Source organism: Lycium barbarum, chromosome 1, assembly GCF_019175385.1.
Source record: "Lycium barbarum isolate Lr01 chromosome 1, ASM1917538v2, whole genome shotgun sequence".
Taxonomy (NCBI): domain Eukaryota; kingdom Viridiplantae; phylum Streptophyta; class Magnoliopsida; order Solanales; family Solanaceae; genus Lycium; species Lycium barbarum.
In genome coordinates, this window is record NC_083337.1 from 166025686 (window position 1) to 166053634 (window position 27949).

At 34.8% G+C, this 27949-nt stretch overlaps 2 protein-coding genes and 2 non-coding genes across 4 annotated transcripts; 1 reads left to right on the forward strand and 3 right to left on the reverse strand.

Annotated features, from left to right (window-relative positions):
- Positions 1–2172: 2172 nt before the first annotated feature.
- LOC132618325 (U1 spliceosomal RNA) lies at positions 2173–2332 on the reverse strand. Its single transcript, XR_009574056.1, has one exon. It is a non-coding gene; the product is annotated as a U1 spliceosomal RNA (small nuclear RNA).
- Positions 2333–4729: 2397 nt separating this feature from the next.
- LOC132605348 (probable NOT transcription complex subunit VIP2) lies at positions 4730–16502 on the forward strand. The gene is made up of 14 exons (XM_060318526.1): positions 4730–5168; positions 7326–7468; positions 9993–10101; positions 10175–10353; positions 10757–11138; positions 13247–13456; positions 13546–13629; positions 14208–14296; positions 14405–14593; positions 15118–15540; positions 15626–15678; positions 15764–15805; positions 15991–16135; positions 16225–16502. The coding sequence occupies exons 2-14, from the start codon at positions 7451–7453 to the stop codon at positions 16282–16284; spliced, it is 1983 nt and encodes a 660-aa protein (XP_060174509.1). The 5' UTR covers positions 4730–5168; positions 7326–7450; the 3' UTR covers positions 16285–16502.
- Positions 10021–10101, reverse strand: LOC132619437 (small nucleolar RNA snoR35). The gene has a single exon (XR_009574719.1). It is a non-coding gene; the product is annotated as a small nucleolar RNA snoR35 (small nucleolar RNA).
- Positions 16503–17607: 1105 nt separating the features above from the next.
- LOC132605359 (ankyrin repeat-containing protein At5g02620) lies at positions 17608–20747 on the reverse strand. The gene is made up of 4 exons (XM_060318534.1): positions 20426–20747; positions 19529–20127; positions 19014–19423; positions 17608–18580 (listed from the first exon to the last, which is right to left on the reverse strand). Exons 2-4 carry the CDS (start codon positions 19845–19847, stop codon positions 17702–17704), a joined length of 1608 nt encoding a protein of 535 aa, XP_060174517.1. The 5' UTR covers positions 19848–20127; positions 20426–20747; the 3' UTR covers positions 17608–17701.
- Between the last annotated feature and the right edge of the window lie 7202 nt (positions 20748–27949).

Genomic DNA, 27949 nt, shown 5'->3' on the forward strand with positions numbered 1-27949 from the left:
TTCATTCACTGCAGTAACATTATTTGTCTAGTCTAGGCGTTTCACGATATATGTTGCAATTATAGAACCACTACATCACTCCCACGTTACTTAGTTATCTTATTTAACATTTGAGCATGGAATAAAATGTTCTAACGAACTATATATACATAGTCATCTTTCTCAACATAAGTCTTGTAATTAACACCATTTGTAATTAACCTGGATTCTTAAGATTTAAATTTACTTATGAGCAGAGGAGTGATATATTTTCTCTTTTAAGACATATATATATATATAGATATATATGTGTGTCTGTGTGTGAATGGAAATTTGATTGGCAGTATACCAGAAAAAAAAAAAAAAAAACACTAAAACTGAGTGGGGAAAATGCACAAACAATTTAAACAAGAAGAGTGTCATTAAACGGACACTCATGACTAACAATCTAATACAGATTATTGATGGTTGATATAGGTATAAAAGCTTGAGAGCTTTTTCCTTTATTGAAAATTGATTAAAAAGGATTCCCTTGATCAGTAAGTATCGTATATATGATAGATATGATGGTAAGAATTATTTTAGCTATCGCAATTTTGTTGTATGTGTGATATAGGTTAGAAGAATGAACTTTAATCCATTATCCATCCTATTCTTGCTGAACTTTAATTTGCCAGAGGTGTGTGTGGAAAAAGTATAATTATGTATATTATGCTTTTAAAGAACACAATCATGTACATAGGTGATAGCACTGAATTGGCCATGATTTCCATCCTATTGCCCCGACTCCTTGTCAACTGCTATATACGCTTTGTACACACTTGTCCGTCAGCATGATGAAATGCGGAGCAATACATTGTTTAGATTTAAGGACCTGATATGAAGCTCCATTTACTAGACATGCATGCATTGCTCGAAGCCATCATACATAACAGACATACAATATGCTATGTATATACATACTTTACAGTAATGGCAGATTTTTTTGCGCAGAATTCAACACATAAAGTAGTAAATACAGCAGATCTAACATTTATTAAATATACATAAACTTTAATTTTGATATTATATATATACAGCGTAATTTTCCGAGCGAAGAGAATTCAAACAATTACATTATGCATATGTTTCATTTAAGATCGTTCACTAGCTATGCTTTTTGTTTACCCCTTAAAAAGGTAACAATTCAATTTGTATGTGGTTCAAATGATACGCGGTTTGATTCGTTTGTAAAATAAAGGAATAACAACAATAGATAAATATTAATGACAAGAAAGTAAAGAGATAGTCTCAGTGGATTTGAAGAACAGCTCGACGTCTGATCCAAACCGAGGCCAAAGCACTTTGAACCCGAACCAATTGGTATAAAATTCTATTCCCTTTGATGCTTACAGAGCTTAAGAATTAGGGTTTAGTATAAAGATGTAGAAGAAAGTAAAAAACATGAGATGCCTTCTCCTGAGGATTTACCTCCCTATTTATAGTACAAGTATTTGTATTTTACATGGTAACTAAATCAATCGTGGATAGTGATTCCCTGAATCTCGGGCTTGACAGCTGCGGGACGCGTCGTGCCGAGAGAAATACCCAACGGGCCGGATTTCTCGGACTTATCAACTTGAAACATCACTCCTCGGACCTTGTTGTGTCCGAATGGTTGAGACCGGAACTTTCGTGTCCGACTAGTCGAGCTGATACTGACCTATCTCCCCTCGTTCTTTGACCTATCTCCCCTCGTTCTTACTCCGAACCTTCGGCCATTGGGTCAAGACCCCGGTTTTCACCGTACACACTTTTGATAAAAAGACAAAAAGGGGGAGAAACTACTATAGGAAAGGATAATATTTTAAGTGATAACCCAACCTTTTTAACAATTATTTCTTCTTAAAATATTAAACAAAGTTATTATACGTACTTCTATATTGGTTAATGTGCATTTGTTTCTTTGATCACGGTATATTTGAGTAATTGCAGACATTATTAACTCCTTTCTGGAATAGTATTTTATAAACAAAAAACGTTGATAATTTAGTGATTCTTATATGTAATCTAGTGTTTCCTGAATCAAAAATCCGTTATTTGGACCAAATTAACCACTGAGTTGGGCCAAAACAAAATAACACTCAATTCACGGAATAGAGGCCCAAAACAATAAAGCGGACTGGGCAAGAAAACTTTGGGCTTAAGATTTGGGCAGGGGCCGCGCGAACGCAGGCCCCCGCTATCACAAATTATGTCGTAGACTCTGCCACTTGGGCAGATCTTAAGTGGACACCCCTCCAAAGTGCAATGGAAGTCACCAACTTAGGCCATGGCCTTCTTGATCGCCCAATAACCCCGTCCAGGTAAGTATGTATACGTGTTCCACCACCCTCTTATTTTATATGACATCAGCTTCTTCTTTCTTTTGCTTTCCAGCGATGTGGTACCTAGTAGGCGTTTGACCATAAGAATTATTCACTTTATTTCGGATTTTTTTTTTTCATTTTTTTCACTTTTCACCGTTTGTCATAAGAATTTTGAATATAACTTAAAGTTGTATTTCGGAATTTCAAAAACTTATTTTTTAAAAAAATTCACTTTTTTTACAATTACATTTTACCAAAAATTACAATTTAAAAAACTATGATCAAACACAACTCCAACTCCAAAATTCCAAAAAGAGTGATTTTTTTTATTTTTTATTTTTTATTTTTGGTTTCTATGGACAAATGGAGCCTTAGTCACATTAAATGCCATTACAAATGAATGCAAGCAGGTATAACACTTAACCATATCAAAGTCGTCACACAAAATGCCATTACAAATGAATACAAGTATAACGCTTAACCATCACCAAATCTAACCTTTTTATTCCTGGAAATCTGGGAAAAAAGAAAAAGTATTTGCTATGTGACCTTAAACAATTAAAACCCCGGATAATTGTCCGCCATTTAAGATAATTATCTAGGGAAAGGTAATCTCTAATTTCCCTTTCTAGTTCACTTAATTGCTAAAAGAAGCAGTCATTTAGCGAGTATTAGGGTTGTACATGGTCAAGTTGGTTCAGATTTTTTTAGATACCAAACTAAACCAATTGTATGGGTTTTTAAATTTATAAATCAAACCAAACTAACAAAAGTCGGGTTATTCAACTTCGGGTTTTTCCCGATAAAGTCTTCATACAAGACATATAACTTGTACTTCAAATATTTCTTTAGTCCTAGTGAGATACATCTATCTAATTAAGGTGTTTGTTAAGAAAATAACACAAAATGTGAAATGAGTGATGGCATTGTACTAAAATATTAAAAGAAAAATGTAATCGCTAAGCCATAATGAAAATGATCATAATCTAAAAGTACTAAGTCATGCTAAAATAAGCACGACTAGTAAATATTAATTACATGATTAAATATTAAAAATAAATAAAATTTATGTATTTTCACTGTTTAAACCAATGCAAAACTAAGAATAGATATCCAACATTATCGTTATCTTAGTGTTATAACATAATTTCCTTTGTTAGCATTGGTATCAATCTAGTTTTGATTTGAGCTTCATTTGAGTTACTAACATTTGTGGGCTATAAAACTTATTGGATCATTCAAAATTCTAAGTCAAAACTTGAAATAATATGTTAAAACTATGGAAAAAATATTTATAAATTACATTACAAATAAATGTTTTATGTATAAAATATTTTAAAAATTATATACACGTAATGTCGGGTTGGATTGATCCGGTTTGACTTTTTTTAGTTAAAACCAAATCAAACAAATTATAATCGGGCTTTTTTTTTTCCAAGACCAAACCAAGTCAAACCAAACTACTAGTCGGATTTTTTTCTCGATTTGACTTGAATTATCGGTTTGGTGCCATTTGTCAGTTTTCTTTGTACACCCCTAGCGAGTATGGACGTTTTTCTAGTTTGAGTTAGTTTTCAATATCGTTTGTTTTAGTTATTTTTCGATATCAAAGATCATCCATCATTGGCACAAGACAGATGATATGTGTTAGTAAATACTCCCTCTGTTCCAGTTTACGTGATATACTTTCATTTTTAGTATGTCGCGAAAAGAATGATACATTTTTATATTTAGAAAGAATCTAACTTAAAACTTCCCCGTTTACCCTTAATAAAATAATTTACAGTCACACAAATATCTATGACTTGTTTTAGACCATAAATTTCAAAAGTCTTCTTTTTTTCTTAAACTTTATGTCTAATCAAACTATATCACATAAATTGAGACGTAGGGAGTAGATATAAACATCGTGTGTTGCTTGTTCCTATAAATTATTGTTGTTGAATGAATCTTCTGCTACATTTTTCATGTATATTACGTGAAAAGTAAATTCTTTAAATTTGGCTTGGTGCAAAATCTACGTTCAATTTAAAATTATTACGTAATACGTAATAGAAATAAGAAACTAGACATATAATATTAAATTCACATTAACAATATAATCAAAGATAACATAATTAATTGGTTTATCCATATACTCACTTTTCACCATGCTTAAAGTAGAGCCCGACATAAGATTTATTTTTGACTCACCACTATATTGTAAATGAAACAAAAAAGGGGAGGCGGAGATCACTTTTAACAAGTGTATGCTTTTGATTTCAGATTTTCACTATATTATTACATTTTAAATGAAACGAAAAAGGAGAGGCAGAAATCACATCTAACAAGTGTATGCTCTTCAAGTTTAGAATTTCACTATATTATTACATTTAAATGAAACGAAGAAGGAGAGGCAGAAATCACCTCTAACAAGTGTATGCTTTCGAGTCTAGATTTTCACTATATTAAATAAATGAAACAAAAAAGGGGAGGTGAAGATCACCTCTAACAAACGTACAGTTATCACTCTAAATTTTACTATATTATTTCCAGATTACATAATATGATTTAGATAATAATGTTAAAAAGAAAACAAGGTTTTGACCAGAAAACAAAAACAAGGGGCTGGTTATTTGTATTTTGAGCAGGCGCCAACTAGCAAGGGGCAAAGTGGGACAAGAAAGATTACGACAATCGATCCTACGCGTCTCTTTCCCAATCGCCACAGTGTTGAGAGTTGAGACTTGGGGGGCAAACTACAGTTTTTGGGTGTCTTTTTATTTCAGTTTTCTATTTTGTTCCATCGACTTGTCATCACCATCAAAGATCACTACAATCTTCTCACAGATCTTTACTCTGGTAATGCTTTTTTCCCTTTCAGTTATCTCTTAATTTATTTGTTGAATTCGTATATACAGCTCTTGATTTGTATATTCAGATAAATGCTAGGGTTTGAATTTAGTAACCTGTACATGTAATGATTTGGCAAATGCTGATTTTTTTAATTTTTTTTTGGCTTAGGGATTAGGTTTTAGGTACTTAGTTTTATGAGAGTGGAAGACTGGTAATTTGATATGTTTGCTTGTTTTAATTTAATTTGAGCTAATTGTCTGAAGCTTTTTCTTTTCATCTGTAGTAATGGATGGGAAAAAGGAGTGTAAAAGTTACTTATTTGGTTGTTCGATGGCGATAAAGACTACAAATTATTCAAATTCTTTTTGTCAGTTTTGAAATTTTAGTAAGACATTGTGGATGGTGATGGTAGCTTTTTTCAAATTTTTCTCGTATATTACTGGTTTGCGCTAGTGCTGCCAATTTTAACCCATAATTATTTGACCTGCTCTGTCCCCCCATAGTAAAACCGCGTCCAACTTGTCTATTATATAAGTATAGGTTCAACATGTTATAAAATGGATCGTATACGGATTTGAAATTTGTTAAAAACGGTCAAGTGCTCACTGGATAAAATCACATGTTACGCTCGCACTGCTTTGGATTCTCTGATGAAGTAAAAAAATGATGTGCATTGAAGTATAAAGGAGAGTGTATTAAAGAACCCACCTAAAGCCTGGACTTCTATTGCTAGTGCTGAATTTACGTCTTCTTTGAGGCTGGAATTGAGACCTTGCTATTTCGATTAACGTGTTCAAGTATCTCAAGCAACTTTCTATGATTGCCTTAGATAAGGATAAAATCTTCATGGAGTTTCTTCTGTTGGAGCCATAGAGTAAATGCACATAATTTTTTTTTTTTTTTTTTGATGACATGTGAACCCGCAGCCGCTACCCTTCGGGTGCGCACAGTTAATGGTGGATACTTCTTGAGTTAATGCCTTGATCCTGATATTCAGTCTAATTAAAAATGGAAATAGAGCAATTTAGGTACCTACTGGGTGCTTCCTAATTGTGAAGTAGATTATGTTACTGTGCTTTGTTGCACAACAGAAAACATGTGAAATGAAGAATCTAAGAATTTAATTTATATTAATGTGAACTTTTTTTAGCTTACTCATAATTCTATTTGTATGGCATCACCATAATATACTACCTTTCCTTTTATACTTGAGCCAAAAGAGACGGAAAATATTCATACTAAATGTTTTAAAACTTAATTGAGTTGTACCTTTTAAATGACTTTCCTTTTTGTTTAGTTTCTCTTTCTCTTTGCTTCAACATTAGTGAAATTGAGCTCGTGTGATTGTGTTCGATTTATCAATTGTTGTAGAGTTTTATCATAACAACAAACTATTTGAGATGATACTCCACTGCTCTTATGCACTGACATCTTCTTCTCTTGTATGAATCGAAAAGATCTTCAAGGTGAAATTGAGCTCTTGTAATTGTGTTTAATATATCAGTTGTTGTAGAGTTTTGTTCTAAGGATGAATGAACTATTTTAAGGCAGAGGTGATGCTCCACTGTTCTTTTGTGCTGATATGTTCTTTCTCTTGTATGAAATGCAAAGATCTTTAAGATGGCTAAATGAAAATTCCTGAATATTGGAAAAGAGTTTGAGCTAACCAGAGTTTTGAGGGAAATCCAGTAGAATGTGTGAGTATTTTACAATCTAAGTTCCATTTTAACTATTTATTGTAAATTATGTATAAAACATGAACGGCTTTTTCTCACACCTATATAAATCAGTCAAACCCGTTTTGACCAGAATCGTTAATTACAGTGGTTGAGCTGCATTAAATATGGGGGTTAGGACTCGTAGCTGCCCTTCTTTGTCAAAAGAATATGGGTGGGTTGGGTTGTACCCCATTTTTTTCAGCACGTTTTCAACCTGGCCAAATAAACCCAACCTGTCCATTTGCTAGCACTAGTTTACATCGTATGCGCTATAATTTGCATGTTTATGGTATGTATGTATGTGCTTGGTGGATGTCTCAGCTTGTCTCAAGGTTTTTGGTTCCCCCTTTCTTTAATACGTTACGATGAATTCTTCTTTCAAAAGTTTTGATGGTAAAGATTATAATATTTTTTGACTGCCTATTCCGTTGACATTGCTTTACAGATAATCAGTAATTACACATTGGAAAGGCTTCAAAATATTCTCCCAAAACCTTTCTGAAGAAAAAGGAAAAGGAAGCTTCTGTACGACAAGGAAAATATTCTGCATGACCTCTTGACATTTCTGCAATGTCGGGGTTACTCAATGTATTCATCTTTCTACACACAGTTCATTGTATTTGATACTCGTGTTCCCTTCTTGTATTTATTGCTTTTTCGGTTGGGTTCTATTTATCATTTTCCTCTTTCTGGAAGAACATGTTGCTCATGTCTATCAACCTTATCACTTAGGTGTTCAGAGTTATTTCTATGTCACTGTGAGGGTGAAAATTTTGTTGGTGCTATTAATTATATTTACTTTTGTTTATATAGTTGGTTAACTTCATTCTACGTTCATTACTTTAATGATGGTATTGTTAACAGTACTAGATCATTCTTTCGTACAAAAACTATAATTATGCTTCAATCCCATACTAGTTGAGGTTATACTTTAAAGTAATCCTCGTAATTTATGTTGAGCAGTCGATCAGAATAGTATCTTCTGGTCTCACTAACTCTTATCAAGACTTATTGGGAATTATTTTAGTACATTTAACCTTGTTCAAGTTTTTATCCCTTCTCTCTGGATCGTGTTAACTTATATTCTAAGTTCTTTCCTTGAGCTTCACTAATAACCATATTAACTTCTTTACCTTCTCAAACAAAAAAGAATAACCATATCAGCTTCTTTGTTAACTCTCTTATATTCTTTAAAGGATTCTTTGCTGTCGGTACGTTCCTATAGTCCCGTTGTGCTTTGATAGTTCTTTGTATCTCCTCACTCTACCACCAGATTTTTGTGGTCATGATGCTGCTTTTTACACACCTCGAACTTCATTTGTTATTTTCTCAATGCAAGTTGATATTTCCTTCCAATACATCAGCTTTTAGTCCCGAATTCAGTCCTTCAATAGTTTGTCCATAAATGTTAGTTTGTGCTTTTAGTGTCCACTATTGAATTTTCGGTTTGTCCATGTCATTTCTTTTGATATGAACGAAATATATTTATAGTGACCTCACTTTTAAATGTTCTCATGTTTACCTTGTCACAAAAGAAAATGTTATTACGTGTGATTCCCTCTCGTTACACTAGGAGTTAGCTAAAACTAAAGGTGATACAAACTCTGAAGTATTCTTTCTTTCATTCCTAGCGTGATAACCATATTTTAATATGCTCGGTTGGATCTGTCACTATATCTACTCATATGTCCATTTAGGCCTCCACAATAAAAATCAGTAAAGACCTGGCGGTCATTCCGGATCCTTCAAACCGAGTTATTCGTATCTTCTCCAAACTTAGTTTTAGTTATCTTATTTAATCCTATTTGAGGAGCATAACCTTTTTCATCCAACATAAATTTTTGAGGAAATCCGTCATTTTTGTCGAAACGCGAGGTAAGGATGCTTACATAGATCTAATATGGTTTGACCCTTTCCCAAATCCTGCGCATAGTGGGAGCTTAATGGATCAGGCTGCCCTTTTATCAATTTTTGAATGGAAACTTTGATGTAGAACAAAGATATAAGTATCTTTGCGGAATAAACTAACATCAACTATTTGGTAAAGAATAGAGTGTCGTGTTATTTTCTTCTAGTTTCCTTTGGAACAAAGTATACATACATTTCCAGAATTTAGACTTAGTTACCTCGTTTAGCCATATTTGTGGAGTATGGAAACTAAACATTAAATTCTTTCATCTAAAATGAATTAATGAGTGAAACTTTGCTATTACAAAATGCAGTTCGAGAAATGCATAAGTATCACCGTGGAGAAAATTGACATATAATTGTTTTGTAAAGGAGCAATATGAAGTGTCGTACTATTTTCCCCTAGGTTCACCAGAAGAGGCTGAGGTGCTGAGCTAGTCATTGGAACTTCCAAAATGTAGATTACCTTTTGTGGCTGTGTTTTTATCAAAACATGTGATCTGATATTGATGGATCCCCTAACATTTTATTTTTGTGATACGTCAGTAATGCAGTTCCGATTTTCACTTTGGTTAAAGTAATATATATGCCCAATTTAGACGGCTCTTGTTTTCCTAGAATATCTTCCCTCCAAAGAAACCAACATGTCGCGCCAGAAGAGTATTGAAAACTTCTATGTATGATTTGTTTCTTTTTGACTGATGAATTATATATTCTTGTTCATGTCAGTTTTAGATGTCTTGTTGATGCAGTGTTGTCAAAGGCGCGCTTAAATCGCGCTTGAGCCCTGAAGCGAGGCTCAAACGCTTCGCCTCGCTTTACGTGCTCTTCAGGTGTCGTCATCAAGGCTCTAAGACATACTTCTACTTGCCAATGAGCGTCTCATGAAGAGGCGACCCTAAACAATTGATATTTCACTTTATCGTAATTGTTTTTCAATTTCTTTGTCCATGTATCTGTTATTCATGCTTATAATTATTAGTCTTGAACTAAACACATATATTTTGCATTTTTACCCATTTGCGCCTTTTTCATTAAAGCCCAACAATTTATTTGCGATTTGCGCTTAAAGCCCCAAATGGACCTTAGAGCTTTTTTGGTGCTTTTCACTTTTGATAACACTGCATTGGTGCATGAAATGGGTACTGCTGACTGCTCTAATATTTAGTGGTCCGCACTCAATTTTTTCCTGGTATGGTTGTAGTCATCTCTAAACGGGTCAGCTTCAAATCTTCCCGACAACACCGGACGCTCATTTCCTTCATCTTTCTCTCCTCAATCTGGTGCGGCCTCCCCTCTTTATCATCACTCTGGTGAGTTGTTTTCTGTATTGTCATTACTTTCTGATTTTTGAAGCAAGTGTACTAGAAAACTTCTTCCTCACAGGTAGTATTCAGGGCCTTCATAACATTCATGGGAGTTTCAATGTTCCTAGCATGCCGGGTACACTTGGTTCAAGAAACACTGCAATAAATAATGCCCCTTCAAGTGGGGTCCAACAATCCGGGAATAGCCTCTCTGGTGGACGTTTTGCATCAAATAATATTCCAGTAGCGCTTTCACAGGTTTGTGTATTTCTGTTTCTTTTTTGTTTAGTACATTACCTATGTAATGGAAAAATAACAGAATAGTCCATCTAAGATGGTAATGTTGATATTTTCTTGGTTTGGTCTCTCTCTCCTGCACTTGGTGAAAACATAGTTTGAGATGGTGGAGCAAATGCTTTTTTGAAAAATGGGAAAGAAGATTTGATTTTGTGAAATGGTTGTAATTTGATTTTGGAAATGGAGATTTTAGAAAAGCTCTTGAGAGATATACTACTAATATTTGTTGAAACCATTTCGAGCATCGATTAGAATTAGTTTCCGAACTTTACCTGCATCAACTTTTCCCTTCTCATTCTTTATTCACACAGCACTCAGAAACTCTAGAATGCAACCATCATTTCGTTGCCTATCTCTGTTCCAGATATCCCAGGGAAGTTCTCTTGGTCATTCTGGCATGTCAAGTAGAGGTGGTATGAGTGTTGTTGGTAGCCCGGGATATAATAATAACACTAATGGTGTTGGGGGTTCTATTCCTGGGATTCTTCCAACCTCTGCAGCAATTGGTAATCGAAGTTCTGTTCAAGGCCTTGGGATGTCCCCAATTTTGGGAAATGCAGGTCCAAGGATGTCAAACTCAGTTGGAAATATAGTTGGTGGAGGTAACATTGGGAGAAGCATCAACTCTGGTGCAGGATTGTCTATGCCTGGTCTTGCTTCTCGACTAAATTTGAGTGCGAACACTGGTTCTGGAAATTTAAATGTTCCAGGATCTAATAGGCTAATGGGTGGCGTTCTGCAGCAAGGTAAACTAACCTGAAATGTTGATAGTTTCTCTTCTTCTAGTTTTGCTAGTTCTGTTCATCGTGCTGTCTGTTCTCAGTTTTTCGTATCCAAAACGTTCTCTGACGTTATTTTCATACTTGACAGAGGCTTAGCTAGTTTTGTTCTTTCTTGGATGAAGTACCTAATATTAATTATAGACATTTAATAATCTTCTTTGCGTATCTTCTTTTGGTCTGTTTCCTGAAATATATGAATTCGAGCTTTTATGTAGCTTTAACTTGAAATATGGGAACCCTCAGGGGTTGGCCTGGTGGCAATTGACTTGAGCCTTGGGGTGCTCCCTTTCAAGGTCTCAAGTTCGAAACCCGCTGGGTGCAAACAATTTCTGAGGGCCATCGGACTGGGGAAACCCTGAATTACCCGTGGTGCACTTGCGGGAAACTCCTTGCCGAGGGCCTGTGCACCCCCGGGATTAGTCGGGGCTCAAAGAGACTCGGACACCCGGCGCTAATCAAAAAAAAAAAAAAACTTGAAATATGGGCGTATTTATGTTGATATGCTAAATCAGGTACATATGGATTGTTAATCTACAATCTACATTTTCACTGAGGAGGTTATGTTTATAGGCTTATGTACCTCAAGCGAAAAACCGCGGAGGATAATTCCTTCATTTGGATTAAAAAAAACTAGGGAATCCATATACGATTGTATATTACAGAAGCTAGGTGGTTTATCTGTCATTAACTAAATTCTGAGGGAGATAGTCCTATTAACTTTTTGGCTAAAGTCATAAGCGGGCCCCCTAAACTTGCCGCATCTTTCACTTTGACACCTTATTTAAGACTTGTTCTTATTGATCATTTAAACTACTCAAAAAGTTTACCTATTAGACCCCTTTTGATAATCAGACAAATATATAAAGTGTGTAAGTGACGAATGAACTGACGACATGTGGTATTTTGGGTTTAAAATAATGGTAATAATGAATAAAAGTTACCAGTTTCAAAAAATAAATAATGATAATAATGAATTATGAGGAAAAGAAAAACTACATTTTAGCAAAATAAAAATTTAAAAACCTATTTTCTAAATCCTAGCCCCACCCACCCAAACCCCTTGCTCTCCTACCATCAGATCCCAGCCCCACCCGCGGGTCGTCCCTTAAACCCATGCTTTTTTTTTTTGTTTGTTTTGTTCTTTAGATCTAGTTCCTTTTTGGTTGTAGATCTATTTTTTGGATTTTAAATCTAAATTTTTCGGGCAGAAGAGAGGAAGAGAGGGAGAGAAAGAGAGTGGTGGCAATGTGGCGGTCTCCATTTCTTCTGGCAAATAAGGTCGCAATAATGGCGGTTGTTAGATTTAAAGAAAAAGCAGGAGGAGACGATGGTGGTGGTGATTTTCAGATCCGAAGAAGATGAAAAAAGCGGTGATTACAGTGGTGGTGGCATTGGCCGCGGTGATGGCAGAAGGTGGTGGAGGGTGGAGGAAGGGGGTGACATAATGAGAATAAAGAAGAAGAGATTAAAAAAAAAAAAAGAAGCTAAAAAGTGCCTTTCATGCACTGGTGTTGGGTGTATCACATACACCATGCCATGTTAGCGAAAAGTGTCTAATAGCTACACTTTTTGAGTAGTTTAATGTTCAATAGGAACAAGTCTTAGATAAGGTGACAGTGAAAGATGAAAAACTTAGGGGGCCGCTTATGACTTTAGCCTAATCTTTTTCTTCTTTTTCTTATAGCCCTAACAAGAGTAGTTTCAAGTAAATCTGATTTTCGCATTAAGCTAGTTTTAATTTTTTATCATTTCTACTTGGTTCTTCATTGACCTCCTTATAAAGCTATTGGCTATTTGAGTGTTGAGTTGGTTTTCTGCTCCCCATTTGATGAGTTTGTTATCCCCCACCATAGACCTCAAGTTGAAAACCTTTCTAGGACTTCATCAGTGTTTTTGAGACATATTATTATTTGATTATGTAAATTCACCTTGATGAAACTTATTTTAAGCTGTTTTTGCCATTAATTCTGCATAAAGTTGTTATTTGAAGGTTTTGCGGTGAACTAGGCACCATGTTATATTATGTGGTAGGTCGATCTGTCTTCTGTGCTAATGTTACCATCTGGTTTCAGCCTCTCCGCAGGTAATGTCAATGTTAGGTAATTCATATCCTACTGCTGGTGGTCCGCTATCTCAGAATCATGCTCAAGCGGTCGGCAACCTTAGTTCCATGGGAATGCTGAATGATGTGAATTCAAATGATGGATCTCCATTTGATATCAACGATTTCCCTCAGCTAAGCAGCCGACCTAGTTCTGCTGGAGGGCCTCAAGGACAATTGGGTAATCAAAGTGCCTTTCCTTCCTGATATTCTGCGGAAATGATTTTATTTAATTATTCATTGAGGATACTGAGGAGGGAACAACCTCAGGTTCATTGCGAAAACAAATTGCTCAACAAAATCAGGAATTCAGCATTCAAAATGAAGATTTTCCGGCCTTGCCAGGATTTAAAGGTGATTATATGCATGCACGAATCTCTTCTCATGTTTACTTAAGTGAGTTGACAACCCACTCCTCCCGCATGACTTTGGCGTGACAATTTGTTTGGGGAAAGGTGGGTGGAGGGAAATAGTCTTCTATGTGTCATTCCCCTGTTTTGTTAGGAAATAACCGAGGGGAGGTGAAAGTACTAGTTTGCATACCTCTGTGAGAGTTTTTTCATTTTCTTCATTTTGTGTTTTCATCGCAAAGGATCTGATTGTTTTTTAAACATAGTGTTATTGGGTGCACTTCTCAATTCCTAGTATGAGGTTGGTAGTGCACCCCACAAACTAAACTTGCTTCCTAGTCCCGGGCTTTATCTGGGTTATAGCTCTCTTTTCCCCTGGGAGGGCTAGGAATTATAGTTTGAGCATGCTTATGGGGCTTTATTCTTTTGTTGTTTCCAGGTCTGAGCTTGTTTGTCTGTTTCTTGTTTTGATCTTGCTTTATGAATAACTAGAGAGAAGACTAGAAAGAGAAAGAAAAAGAGACAATGTAACTTTTTCATGTTAGGAATCTACTAAATGGGATTACTCTCATGCTTGCTTAGGTGGCAATGCTGATTATGCTATGGATCTTCACCAGAAAGAACAACTTCATGATAATACTATTTCTATGATGCAGCAGCAGCACTTCTCTGTAAACACAAATTTCTGAAATACTGGATTCTTTTTTTAATGTTGTGATTAATAGTGAATGCTTTAACCTCATGACACTCCCACCTATCTCTCATTATCTAATGCACAGATGGGCAGATCTGGTGGTTTTAACTTGGGAGGAACATACTCATCGCTTCGCTCACAACAGCAGCAGCAGCAACATGCCTCATCGGGGAGTAATAGTGGTCTCTCTTTTTCAAATGTAAACAACCAGGATCCACTACATTTACATGGTTCAGATGTCTTCCCGTCATCACACTCCAGTTATCACCAACAGGTGCATTACCTTTATACATTTTGTTTTTGCTTTTACTCATTTTGTTTTTATCTGTTTGTCTTCTCTTTATATTTGGGGGTGGTGTGGTGGGGTTATGGAGGTGAAATATGGATCACATTCACTCCACATAAAGAGGTGATTGAGGCCCTCCTTTGCAGACGACTTTCTAATAAAATTTTGAAGACATGTTTCCCCTTCCTCTGTTTCTATTTGGAGGTTTTTTTTTTTTTTTTTTTTTTTTTTTTTTTTGTTTGGGGGGGTTGGGGGTAGAGTTGAGATTGGTATACCTTTGTTTCTGAGTACTTGTGGACATTGGCTGATTCCAAAGACAGAAATTTGGTTTTACCAGAAGAGCCATTGCTTTTAAGCATTACTGAGTTTTGTTATGACATGGAAAGCTAAGAGTTTTTGTTAGTATTATGGTGAAGAAGCTTTTCTCATGCATAATTTGTAGTGGCTGCAAGGGCCATATTCATACAGCTTTAGGTGATACTTTTACTCGTTTTTTGCTCCTTTTGATTCAGTCTGGTGGATCACCTGGTATCGGCTTACGGCCTCTTAATTCTCCAAGTACTGTTTCTGGCATTGGCTCATATGATCAGCTTATCCAGCAGTATCAGCAACATCAGAATCAATCCCAATTTCGGCTGCAGCAAATGTCTGCTTTAGGTCCGCCATACAGGGATCAGGGCATGAAATCCATGCAGGCTCAAGGTGCTCCTGACCCATTTGGTATGCTTGGTTTGTTAAGTGTAATAAGAATGAGCGATCCGGATCTGACTTCTCTTGCACTTGGAATCGATCTAACAACTCTTGGATTGAACTTGAACTCTGCCGAAAATTTGCACAAGATGTTTGGTTCCCCGTGGTCTGATGAGCCTGCCAAGGGTGATCCAGAATTTACTGTACCTCAATGTTATTATGCCAAGCATCCACCTCCTCTGAATGTGAGTGACCTCGATATTCTTGTTTATCTTCATCTTTTTTACCTTTTTCTTTTAAATCTACTGATACGTTTTGTATTGGCTGCAGCAAGCATACTTTTCCAAGTTTCAGTTAGACACTTTGTTTTACATTTTCTACAGGCAAGTCTCCCTCTGATAAGCAAGTCTAGCGGTCTTGGCCAGAAAATTTGAATCTAGAAATAACTCAATCTGTTGTTCTTTGCAGCATGCCAAAGGATGAAGCGCAATTATATGCTGCTAATGAATTGTATGTCCTTTCTTTTGTACAAAAAAATGGTTTTACAGGGAACTCGTTCATTCTACTGTAGTACCTGATAGCATTTAGCTTTTGATTGCTTCTTGGGATACCGCATACTACATAATTAACCTATTTGGCTTGCATTTGTTCTTAGTTGTATCTATTTGATACCATTTTCGCATCATTTCATACAGGTATAACCGTGGCTGGTTTTACCACAGAGAACATCGGTTGTGGTTTATGAGGGTTGCCAACATGGAGCCTCTTGTCAAGACCAATGCCTATGAGAGAGGATCTTATATTTGTTTTGATCCAAACACATGGGAGACAATCCGCAAGGTATGGATTTCATTTTACATTTTTTTAGTTTATGTTAATTGTAGGAATTGAGGTTCTAGTCTTCTGATTTCTCTGCAAATCCAATGCAGGATAATTTCGTACTCCACTACGAAATGTTGGAAAAAAGACATGTTCTCCCTCAGCACTGACGATTATATTCAGCTTACAGTTGTACATTTTTCACATAATCCCATTTTCTAGGATCCAGCTAGTTCTCACCTGTAGTTTTCAGCTCAATTGGGCTTTTTGGCAGCCGGCCATCGTTGCTGTAATGTTTTCTCAGTTGTTGATTTACCCCTTGTATTTTTAGATGCTGCAAGTCGAAACGAAAAAGATTATCAGTACAGTTCTCTCATTTTTCCTATCAGCTAAACTTTTGTTGGTGGGAAATGCCGTCTCATTTTTCCTATCAGCTAAACTTTTGTTGGTGGGAAATGCCGTTTTTGAGATGATTATAGAAATATAAGTGACTTGTTGAAAGCCTTGCTAGCTTAATGTGAAACCTTGCTTATTCTTCAACCGCCCAACCTCATCCTGTTACATTCCGACAGGGAAAAAAAAGGAAGTCACAGGTTAACGTACTTTATCACTCTTACAGCCGAGAGCCCACACAAAACCTTATAAGCTCTATAGTTGACCAGTTATGAAGGAATAAAGCCATGTTATCCATAATGCCGTTCTTCAGAATTGTAAGTAAATATCCTCATAATTTCTCTGCCTCAAAACTGTTCTTTTGCTTCTTGTTGCTTTGTATTGTAAAGTAGTTAGTGGTTGATTGGCTCTTTGGCTATTTAAGTTCGTAACATTCGCCTGCTGCTTACCTTCTTTACCTCAAGATCAGGAAAGAGATTCATAACAGCAAAATCCATCTCTTAACTGTAGTAGAAATTATTTGTGGAATCTAGAGAGAATATGCCAGATGGCTGGTGCCTGTAAGGAGGCCTTTATTCATTTATTCTGTCTGATTAGACGCGAGGGGCAAGTGTTTACGCTTAGATCAAACATTTCAATCTGAGGTTTTAGAAATTGAAGTGAGAATACATGTTACTCAACCACGGTAAGTGGTAAGTGTGTATATATTAAACAAATGGCTTGCATCTTTTTTTTTTTTTTTTGGGTGCAAATACTTGGTGCGGATACTTTTTTTTTTCATGGTAAGAGCCTATAATCTCCTACCTACTTATTCCGGAAAATAATTACCTATGCTCATGTTTATACCAAATCATATAAACTTTTCTTGGTTAAGTGATAAAATGAGGTAAGAACATGTATCACTAACCATGGTAAATTGATTTTGTTTTTTGTGCGAAACACATGTTATGCATCTATTGATTTGGTGTACATTGCTAGGACCCAGATCGAATCCAGAAGTGAACAATTATAATCACCTGGTGGCTGTCACCTTAGTGAAGAAAGATTGACCAGAACTTTCATGATGTAGAGCAATTACCTTTAATTCAAGAGTATGCACATGAAGGTAAAGCCAAGGATCTATTATCCCACAAGATAAAAAAAAAAATACAATTTGGTGTAGGATTTACAAGGATGCTATTTTTGTTAGTTATTTTATATAGCATACATTTTCTTGTATTCATTGTTTAGAACATCTGAATCAGAGACAACTGACGCTGACCGAGATAAGGACCTGCTGGCCATAGAGTTCTTCCGGATGTTCCTCTTGTTCGAGGATTCTATCCTATGCATTATGACCCAATAACACATGGTACCTAGTGTTGTAACTAATATAACTGTTCCTATAATAGTCACTACAATAGCCAGCCACTTCTCATTTTTGCCAACCACAACATAAGACAGTGCCAAAAAAGACACTGAAATCATCACACATGCTAACCACATAAGCTTGTTTATGATTGCCATCATTTGCTTCTTTGCTTTGCTTTCGGTCACCACGATAGATGTCTGAACAATAACAACTGCAAGAGAGATAAAAAGGGCAACAGAGTCGAATACGAAGAAAATTAGGAATGAGGGACTTGGAGCTATATTTGCTTCTCCAAGTGAATGGCCTGGAGGGACATCTTCTGGATACTCGATATACTGGCCTGGAACAGAGAAAATCGCTGCAAAAGCAACTGTTGCGATGAGCACAGCTACGACAGTGGTGGAATTGATGGCATTGTTAAGGCCTTCAGCGTGCATTTTGTCAATGCGTTTGGCAATGCCATGTATGCGTTTTCTTGTCTGTCGCGTATGTTCCATTTGATAGTGCACTTCGTGTTTTATGTCACTAACTGTTTGTTTCAACTCTCTTCTTGGATTTGTAGTCTGGGGCTTGATGGCTCGGGCGCTTTGTACACCGGCTTCCTGTAGGATGGCTGCAATATTGACCTGTCCCATTTTTTCTGCAGTGTCCAGGGCTGTTTCCTTTGATCTATTGACAGCTTTAGTATCCGTCTGGTTCTGCCCAAGCAGCAACTTAACAATCTGCATATGTCAAAGCAAATATGAGATGATTTCAGAACCATGGTCTAACCATTTACAACCCAAACTTGGCTGGTTGGGCAGGTCATGTTTTCAAGCTAATTTTGTCACCTACATACAGTAAGGGGTCGTTTGGTTGGTGGGATATAATAATCCTGGGATAAAATGCGGGATTGTTTTACCCCACCATTTCTACTAAAATTGCGGGATTAGCTATCCCATCCTACCAACCATAATGTTGTTTTACAACTTACAGTGTATCTTAGCGTCTTATTTTTTGCCTTACAAATCTCAGTTTTTTTGGATGGTTATCATAGTTATATTTTCTACACGACCAGTATAGTGTAAAAAGGTCTACCCTATCAGTATATGAAGTGAGATACAAAGTCAATAAACAAACTCCATAGAATCTGAACAAGAAAACCTAGCAGCATACCTGAGCCCTTCCTTTCCGGGCTGCAATGTGCAATGCTGTATTTCCCTTCGTGTCAAAGCTATTTATCAAGTTTGCATCTTTTCTAATCAACTCCTTTACAACCTCAAGATTTTGTCCTTTGACGGCCATGTGAAGTGCAGTCTGCCCTTTTTTATCCATCCGGTTCGCAATACCTGGTTCCTTATTCAAAAGGGCCTTTACTACTTGCACATGTCCATTTCTGGCGGCAGAATGAAGGGCTGTTTTCCCATTACTTCTAGCAATAGTTGCCAAACTACTCTCTGCTTCTAATAGATAATTCACCACCTGAATATGCCCTTGGTTTGCTGCACTATGCAAAGCTGTTGTATTTGCAACATCAACAGTCATTGAGAGCTCGGGATGTGCTAGCATTAGTACCTTCACCACATCTGCAACATTAGCAAAACAAAAAATTCATCTAAAGTAACCATTAAACCATAACCAGAGTCTAGAGAGTAGAGCAAATGGAGATGTTTACACTACCATCAACATACCTAAATCCCCTTGTTTAGCAGCAATGTGCAACGCATCAAATCCATTCCTAGCTTTGATTCCAGCAGCAACAAGATCATAGTACTTAATCATCTCTTTAACAAACTCATAATAACCATATTCTGCTGCAACATACAAAGGGGTCTCTCCAGCCGAATTTTGCTTTATCAACATCTCTCTCAATGCTTCCTCCCCTTTGTTATCGATAATCTCTCTTATTTCAACTAGATTTCCAGCTCTAGCCAGTGAATGCAAGACAGTGTCCTCGCGTTTCCCTGTTAGTTGTTTCTTCATCGTCTTCGGGGGCATGGATGCCTCCATCTTACTCAATTGCTCCAAAAAAATAACTTTTTCACTTAATGCTAATCTTTAACCAAAAGCCTCTTCTTTTTTCCCTCAAATACCAAATCAGCAATAACATCTTTCAACACCAAGAAAGATTCTGAAACACACTGCTGGATTCTTCAAAAGATATAAACTTGAATTTCATTCCCACCTTCCAGTTCAGGTTTTGGTAGATATCAATGCCCTGCTACCTTTTCTTGAATACTACTTATATAGATGTCGTCTTTCAAGAAATTCAGGCGAATGGTGCCTGTACCTGAAAGAATTAGTGCGTTAGGGGAAATCATCTGCGCCAGTGTAAAAAAAGAACTCAACACTTTTACAGTAGCGAGAAGGAAAAGTAAGAATTAGCTGAGAAAAAAATCTAAACTATGTTTTTTCTATACTAAGGAGATCATTCATTATACAGTAGCCACCATAAGAGGAAACTGAAAATCTGCTATCTTTTAGTTTTGCACTATATAGCTAATTATTCCAATTGTCTTATCCTTCCTCTTTAATGCTTTACCCCTAAAAAGATTGCCATTTAGATAAAGCAAAAGACAATAACATACCTGTATATGAAGTGACTACAATATCTTTGCTCTAATTTGTCATTAAAAATCTGAGAAGCCACTAGTATGTGATGAAAACAACCTGTTTTATTGGTTCTTAGAGATGGTAAACAAACAAACAAACAAAAAAGCTCTACAGTTTTTTTGGCTGATATAAATTTGAACAAGTTGAGAAAAAAAGGAAGAAATAGTAGAAGGTTAAGAGAAGGGAACAAAAGAGGCACATGTATGCAAATGCAACACACAAACTTGACATACACATGTATGTAAATATAATATATGTCAATCACAGACAGAGCTCTTAAACTCCAAAAAAGAACCAAAAAGATTCCACTTTTGTAAAGTTGGTTATGATGAAGATGATGGTGATGGTTTTAACTTTGTATATTGAGGAGAATCAAAACTAAAAATGTGTTTAATTACGTGGATTCCCTTAGTTATAATTTTCTATAGTACAGAATTTCCCTTTATTTTAGAACCTCAACTAAACTTGTTATTTTAACATGAATGCTTGTGTAAGTATGTCGTATAATGTGCACCACAGGCCACTAAGGATCAGGTTAACCATGTGAATGGAAAAAATTCTGGAGAGAGCAATTTCCCCTTCAATAGGCCCTTATACAGTGCAAATGTAGATTAGTTTGAGGCCCAAAACAAGTACGGGACACAAGGTGAACCCCCAAAAAAAGGTCGTATAATGTGTAGACATGGCGATTCCAAAAATATTAGAAACTAGAAAAACCATGAGTTCTTCTTTTAACTTTTTCTTGCGTTATTTACAGATCAATCTTGGCAAAAGTAATCAATTTTTCGATAGTCTAATAACGGCTAAAAATATAAAAACTGCTTCGTGAGGGTAGTGCAAGATTATGAGCTTTATTAAGTTTTTCTCGAGTAACTCAGTTATCATTTTTGATTGATATTCACTGATAATACGAATTTCATCATCCCAATCATGTCCAAAGTATATAACTTGGTGTTTATTTATTCAATTATTTTAGATTATTTTTATCTAGTAGACTTCATGCAGAGAAACATCCTAAATTATGTTTACCGACCGAATCCATCTCAAATCTCATTAATTTGTTTTTGTTATGGAACTTGGATAGACAACGGTTTCAATCAATAAGATGCATTATTTGTATTAAGAAAATATATCAATTATCTTTTTAGTCGCTAATAATCTAATAAATTGAAAATTTCCGAATAAAAGCCTCACATAGTACTAAAATTGATATAAAATACTTAGTAAAGTTGAAGAAGTACACGCTATTTCTTTCATTTATTAGTGGTTAAGTGCTACTGTTAATTATTGACGAGCTATAATTACATAAACAACGATAATTTGGATGCTCCTAACAAGTCATAGCTATGGTTGAGCTAATTAAGGCTCGTAGCTACTAATTCATAGAGTGTATTCCACTATATCAATTTGGTTGTATTCAATTCATTGTATTCAGTTCAGTTATATTCAATTCGGTTGTATTCATTCATAACTACTTTTACTCTATATTTAATTCATTGAATTGAAACAAAAATTTAATAAAAATTCCTTCATAAAAAAGAATAAAAAGGGCCTAAAGAAATTAATATTGATTTTGGGGACATCAAAGCAAGAAAATGGCGATGAGCGTTCAAATCAAGCCATAATTTTGGGAACATCAAAATCAAGAAAATGTTTGTTTTGCTTAGTGATGAAGACTTTGGTAGGGCAAATTAAAGTGGGATGCAAAAATAGGAATACCCCACAGAATCAAACTTTAAAGTTAGATGCATGTGGGCATTCTGTAATCCACCCCTTTTCATTTTGAAATTAGACGAAAGTGGACGAGAATTAATCCCATCACCTAATGTATTATTCATTAATTGGAATATGGATTCTTATTCTATGATTTCAGATTTATTAGCATACAGACAATTCTCTGAAATCTCCTTTAGATCATCTAGAAACCCACGTAGGGGAACATGTATTAGCAATGGCTTACGCATAAGTTTGCATAAGTAATTTGCAAAACTTTCACTAAGAAGATTCAATATTTATATATAATACATAAGAAATAATTTTATGTAATTTTCCGATTGCCTTGCGGCATTAGCGATGTCCTTGGGTCTCTATTATCATAATTTTGGGTTATAAGTAATTTCGGTATGAAATGTAGCGCGTAGTCATCTCGACGCAGTGTATATATATAAAGATTTATTTTTAAAAATATATATTTTACATATAAACTGATCTTTCTTTTGGCAAAACGGTGCACCTACTGAAGAGTGTCAATGGAATTGTGTTTTAGAAAATGTCTGAGGAAAAGAATGAAGATAAGAAGGATGAGCATCACTGTTCTAAATAAGTAACATGATTAGCACAGCAATTAGAATAAATCACCCGACAATTACTGAAAACCTTCAAATAAAACAATTAAATATAATTATTAGATTATAAGAGTCTGATTCCTCTTTATCCTAAACAAGCATATATAGTACAACAATGGAATTAAGAAATTAAAAAGAGGTATAATTTTATTTCGTTCTCAAACGGCTGAAACTAACAAGTAACAACCATGACCAATATATATTAAATCCATATACCTGGCAAATAATTTTTGAATCTGAATCATTTATATGTTCACAATAACGTGTATTTGTGCGTAGCTGCTGATTCAGATATCAGATGCTCATTGACCTTGTGCCTTGTAACCAAGTATGTCCAAAAACAATTCTATAACATAAGACATCCAATAAAACAACCACATAAAAGTACAAAAATAAGTAAGGTTTTAAAGAAGTATTAGCAAAAAAGATACTAAGTAATACACTGGACAATGGCTGAAGTAAATGACTTTTGGGTTAAAAAATGAATGCGCGCATATTTTGCAACTTCATTAGAAATACAAATGTGCAAAACTTATTTATATCCTTTAATTCTGCTTTAAAAATTAAATTTTCCTTTCAACTATGAATGATTAACATCCCCTCACCCTCCGCTCTCTTTCTAACCTTCTTTACTAACATGTTTCTGAAATACTAACGGTAACATTCCGGAAAATACTTTTTTGAAAAAATTATTCTAACAAAAGCGTTTCTCAAAGCAAACAATTTTTAGGAGTTTGGACAAATATAATTACATCCAATGACCCTGAAAATGGGTAATCTTGAACATTCGATCCCCGTTTTTTCCATGAGCAAACCTTTACGACCAAAGGCAAAACTTGTTGACCTTGAAAGTTTGCACATAGGTAAAGTGAGATTAAAAGTTCAAGATCATCCATCCAAAGCCATTCCAGTAAATCACTCAACATCTTCACGATAAATTAGCTCAAGTAGGGGTGGATGCTGCTGTGTGACTGCGGGTTCAGCTGAACTCTATACTTTCAATTAGGAAGATAATTTGTGTAAAAATTCATTAACTTGCAACAAATAGAATGTTTGACCTCATAACTCAAAAAAGAAAAGTAGTTCAATGCTTAAAATTCAAATATTAAACTCATAAAATTTTAATTCTGAATCTGTCTCTCTAATCAAGCAGAAGCTTCTATAGTTGCATCACTATTATTATAGTTGATTGACATAAAGAAAAGGAGAGTATGCAGATATATATTTAGCTTTCAGTTCTAACTGATGTGTTTAAACCTGGAAGAAAAAAAGATCAAGACACGTACGTGAACCAACAGTCAAATCAATTGTGTAAGCTAAAGAATGCGTGGACCCTCTAAAAGCAACTAGACTAGAAAATTTTAGCTAGAATTATAACCCAATTAGAACAACTCGGGTTGTATGGTTCACTGATCGCTTTCAAGTCTCTAATATAGGGTCATTCGCACAAATGCTCCTATTTCGGGTGGTCTTTAATTTTTATCCCTCAAATTTGTGGTCATTAAGTTTCGTTCTTTAACACTTTTCGAGTGACATAACTTTAGATTTCACTCGGCATAGTTTAGATTATATCACAAAGTTATGCCGAGCACAACAAAACTTTCAAACTCTACATGCACAGGACTTATGCCGAGTGAAGTAAGAATTCAGCTTCTAAAGATAAATGTTACAGAACATATGCCGAGCGAGGTAGGTCTAGATATTTTCATTAAATGAGTAAAAGGGACAAATAAAAACCACAAATATGAGAGACAAAAATTAAGACCAAGGCGTTTGACGGCCAATGACCTAATAATACCTATTTAAGACTCTATATTACAAAACATAAAGATACTTTTTCTTATTTACAAAACATATCAATAAGTATACCAGATTTGGGCTTAATGAGATACCCACGATTTGAGGCTTTATTTAAAAAAGAAAAACTGATTTTAAATGTGGACTTAATTATAGGATAGTTACCATTCAACTTCTTCTTCTTTTTAAAAATATATTTTTTCTCTCTCTCTCCCTCTATGATAGGCACCATTTTCATACCTAAAATCCATCTTCTCTCCTAGTATAAATTTTCAAACCAATATTACAAAGTATTTTTGATTACTAACTTGTGTATTAATTGTATATAAAAATTGATTTATGATCATTGTGTGTTTTGAAAATCTGTATAAATTATATAAACTGTAGTTTTAAAAAATGTTGAAAACTAATATATGTATGAAATGTGTATGGAGTTTGCTATATGTCATTTTTTAGATATATGCGGCACAATGTGTATGAAATTCGAACAAATTCGATATCAATTAGTTTTAAAAATGTTGAAAACTGACATGTGTATGAAATGTGGATGGAATTTGGTTTGTATCAATTAGAAAACTTATTATACATATATACTTTCTCATAATCTATGCATACTTTGATCAGATTTTATACAATTTATATGTACTTTATCATAGTCACAATGTACATACAACTTTTATACATATTTCATTCGTAGAAATTATAACGAATTTATACATTTATAGATATTGCATACAAAAATTAATATATATTTATTTCTAGTGTATGAACTTTGTATGGAATTTGGTTTGTATCAATTACAAGTTTATTATACATATTTTTCTCAAAATTTATACATACTTTGAGTAGATTTTATACAATTTATATGTACTTTATAATAATCAAAATACACCTACAATTTTTATACATATTTCATATATAAAAATTATAAGAATCTATACAGTTATACATATTTCATACGAAAATTAAACACATATGTTTTTTGGTGTATGAACTTTTTACATAAAAATTACCGATTATAATGGACTTTTTGAGTAAAAGTTAGAGAAAATTAGGTAATAATATCTCTTAATTTTGAATGGGGAGAGAAAAGTAGATGAAATAAGGAAGCAAAAGTTGGAGAAAATCAGGAAACTATATCTCTAAATTTTGAATGGAGAGAGAAAAGAGGATAAAATAAGAAAAACGATTTCCTTACCTTATTTAATGTGTTTTATTTGCTTCTTTTTAATTTACCTAATTAGTATAGATTTTGTAACAAGTCTATTGATATATTTTGTAAACTGAAAAATATCGTCATGTTCTGTAAATATATCATCTTACTATGTACATATATGTTTTTTGCCCATCAAAATTTTCCAGTAGTGGACAGTGTGTATTGGACAGTCTTAATAGTGATGGTCCTGGGCTGAGTCCAATGCATGTTTCCATATCTTCTAGTCCTAATCCATCTAAATGTCCAACTCCAAGCCCAATGAAAGCTACGAGCTCGAGATAACAAGCCCAAGTAAGCATGTATACGTGCTGCATACAGGCCCAAGATCAGAATATTAGACGAGTGGGTCTTATTTGTGATGATCGTGTAATTATAAGATGATGTACAATTTCATTCTCTTAGGGTCATTATTGAAGAATGTAATATCTGTTGGAAGTGAACAGCACTACTACTATCACGCAAATCTGGGCGGAGGCAAACAAGTGCACAAATTTTGTTGCGAACGAAGGACTAAGTCATGTTGCTCATGAACATACTAAGTGATTTCTTTAGTTTCTCCAATGTATCGAAAAGAAGAAAAAAAAAAAAAAACGGGTTTTATTCTTCATTCATCCTATTCTTTCTTCTACATCAATTCTCAAATAGGATACTTTGACTATTCGCGAAGTATTGAATTGAAAATACTGCTCGTCATGCACCGCCAAAATACTTCATATTCTCATAAAAATGGTCGAGGAATTCTATTAGCTTTAAATATTTAATACTGAAAAGGTATGTAAGATATAAAGTGAAATTAATATAAAAAATCGTATAACTTATGTTACTTTATTAGCTTGAGATGTTTGTTGGTTTTTGGGTATCAAATGGACGGGTCGAATAATTCTATTAGCTTTAAATATTTAGTACTGAAAAGGTATGTAAGATATAAAGTGAAATTAATATAAAAAATCATATAACTTGTGTTGCTTTTTTAGCTTGAGATGTTGTTTGTTGATTTTTGGGTATCAAATGGACGGGTTGTGGCCGAATTAATAAAGGAGTAGATCGTTAATCCGTCCAAAGATTAATTGGACTGAAATTGCAGGGACAAAGTGGCTAAACAATGGATTATAGGCCAATCCACCCTACTCTTACCAATTTTTAAATTTATTTGTTTGTTTTTTATAATTTAATAATTACTTAATAATTTTTTGCATATTAAATAAAAAAAAACATTAAAAATTTTGATAAAGTTTCTCATTGGTTAATTTGGACCATATCAGCCCAATTTTAAGATGTGTTGAATTAGGCGGGACAAAAATGGGTCGGCTTAACCGGCCCGAACTTAAATAGATTGGACAAATTATATTTTTATGAGCTAATTTTTTCACCCTAATTGAGTGGTTGAATCAATCAAGTAAATTAGCATTCAATATTTGCATGTGATGATGGTCACAACTGTTGTCGTTCCGTAATTGAATTATTATCAAGTTTTGATGGACAACTGAAACTTCAAGGATAGTAGCGTTAATTTGACCTACGTGTATGTACGATGCAATTTCGTTCCAAGCCCTTTTAAAGCCAAATGTGAGTCGTATTTTACGGGCAATTTCGTTCCAAGCCCTTTCAAAGCTAAATGTGAGTCGTATTTTACGGGCAGAATTGCCCTTCTTTTGGGGTGGTCTTTAAATTTTCCCTCTCATATTTACGGTCTTTAAATTTTGCCCCTCATATTTGTGGTCTTTAAGTTTTGCTCTTAGCTTGGATACCTGAGGTTCTGGGTTCGAACCCCCGCTCAGGCATAAAATAAAAAAATAATTTCGCAAGGCAGGGCTGGAGGGAGTGTATGCCGGATCCGATATAAAATCCTTAAGGAAAAACTAAAGTTATGCCGGAGGGGGCAGACTTTGCCTTGAGACATATATTTTTATTTTTTTTTACTTTTCAAGGCAAACTTTTAATTATGCTTTAAGGAAAAGTTCCGCCTTATGGGACATACTTTTAGTTAAGGCTATGCCTTAACTAAAAGTGTGCCCCATAAAATATAACTAAAAGTATGCCCCATAAGGTGGAACTTTTCCTTAAGGCATAAAAGTAAAAAAAAAAAAAATATGTCTCAAGGCAAAGTCTGCCCCCTCCGGCATAACTTTAGTTTTTCCTTA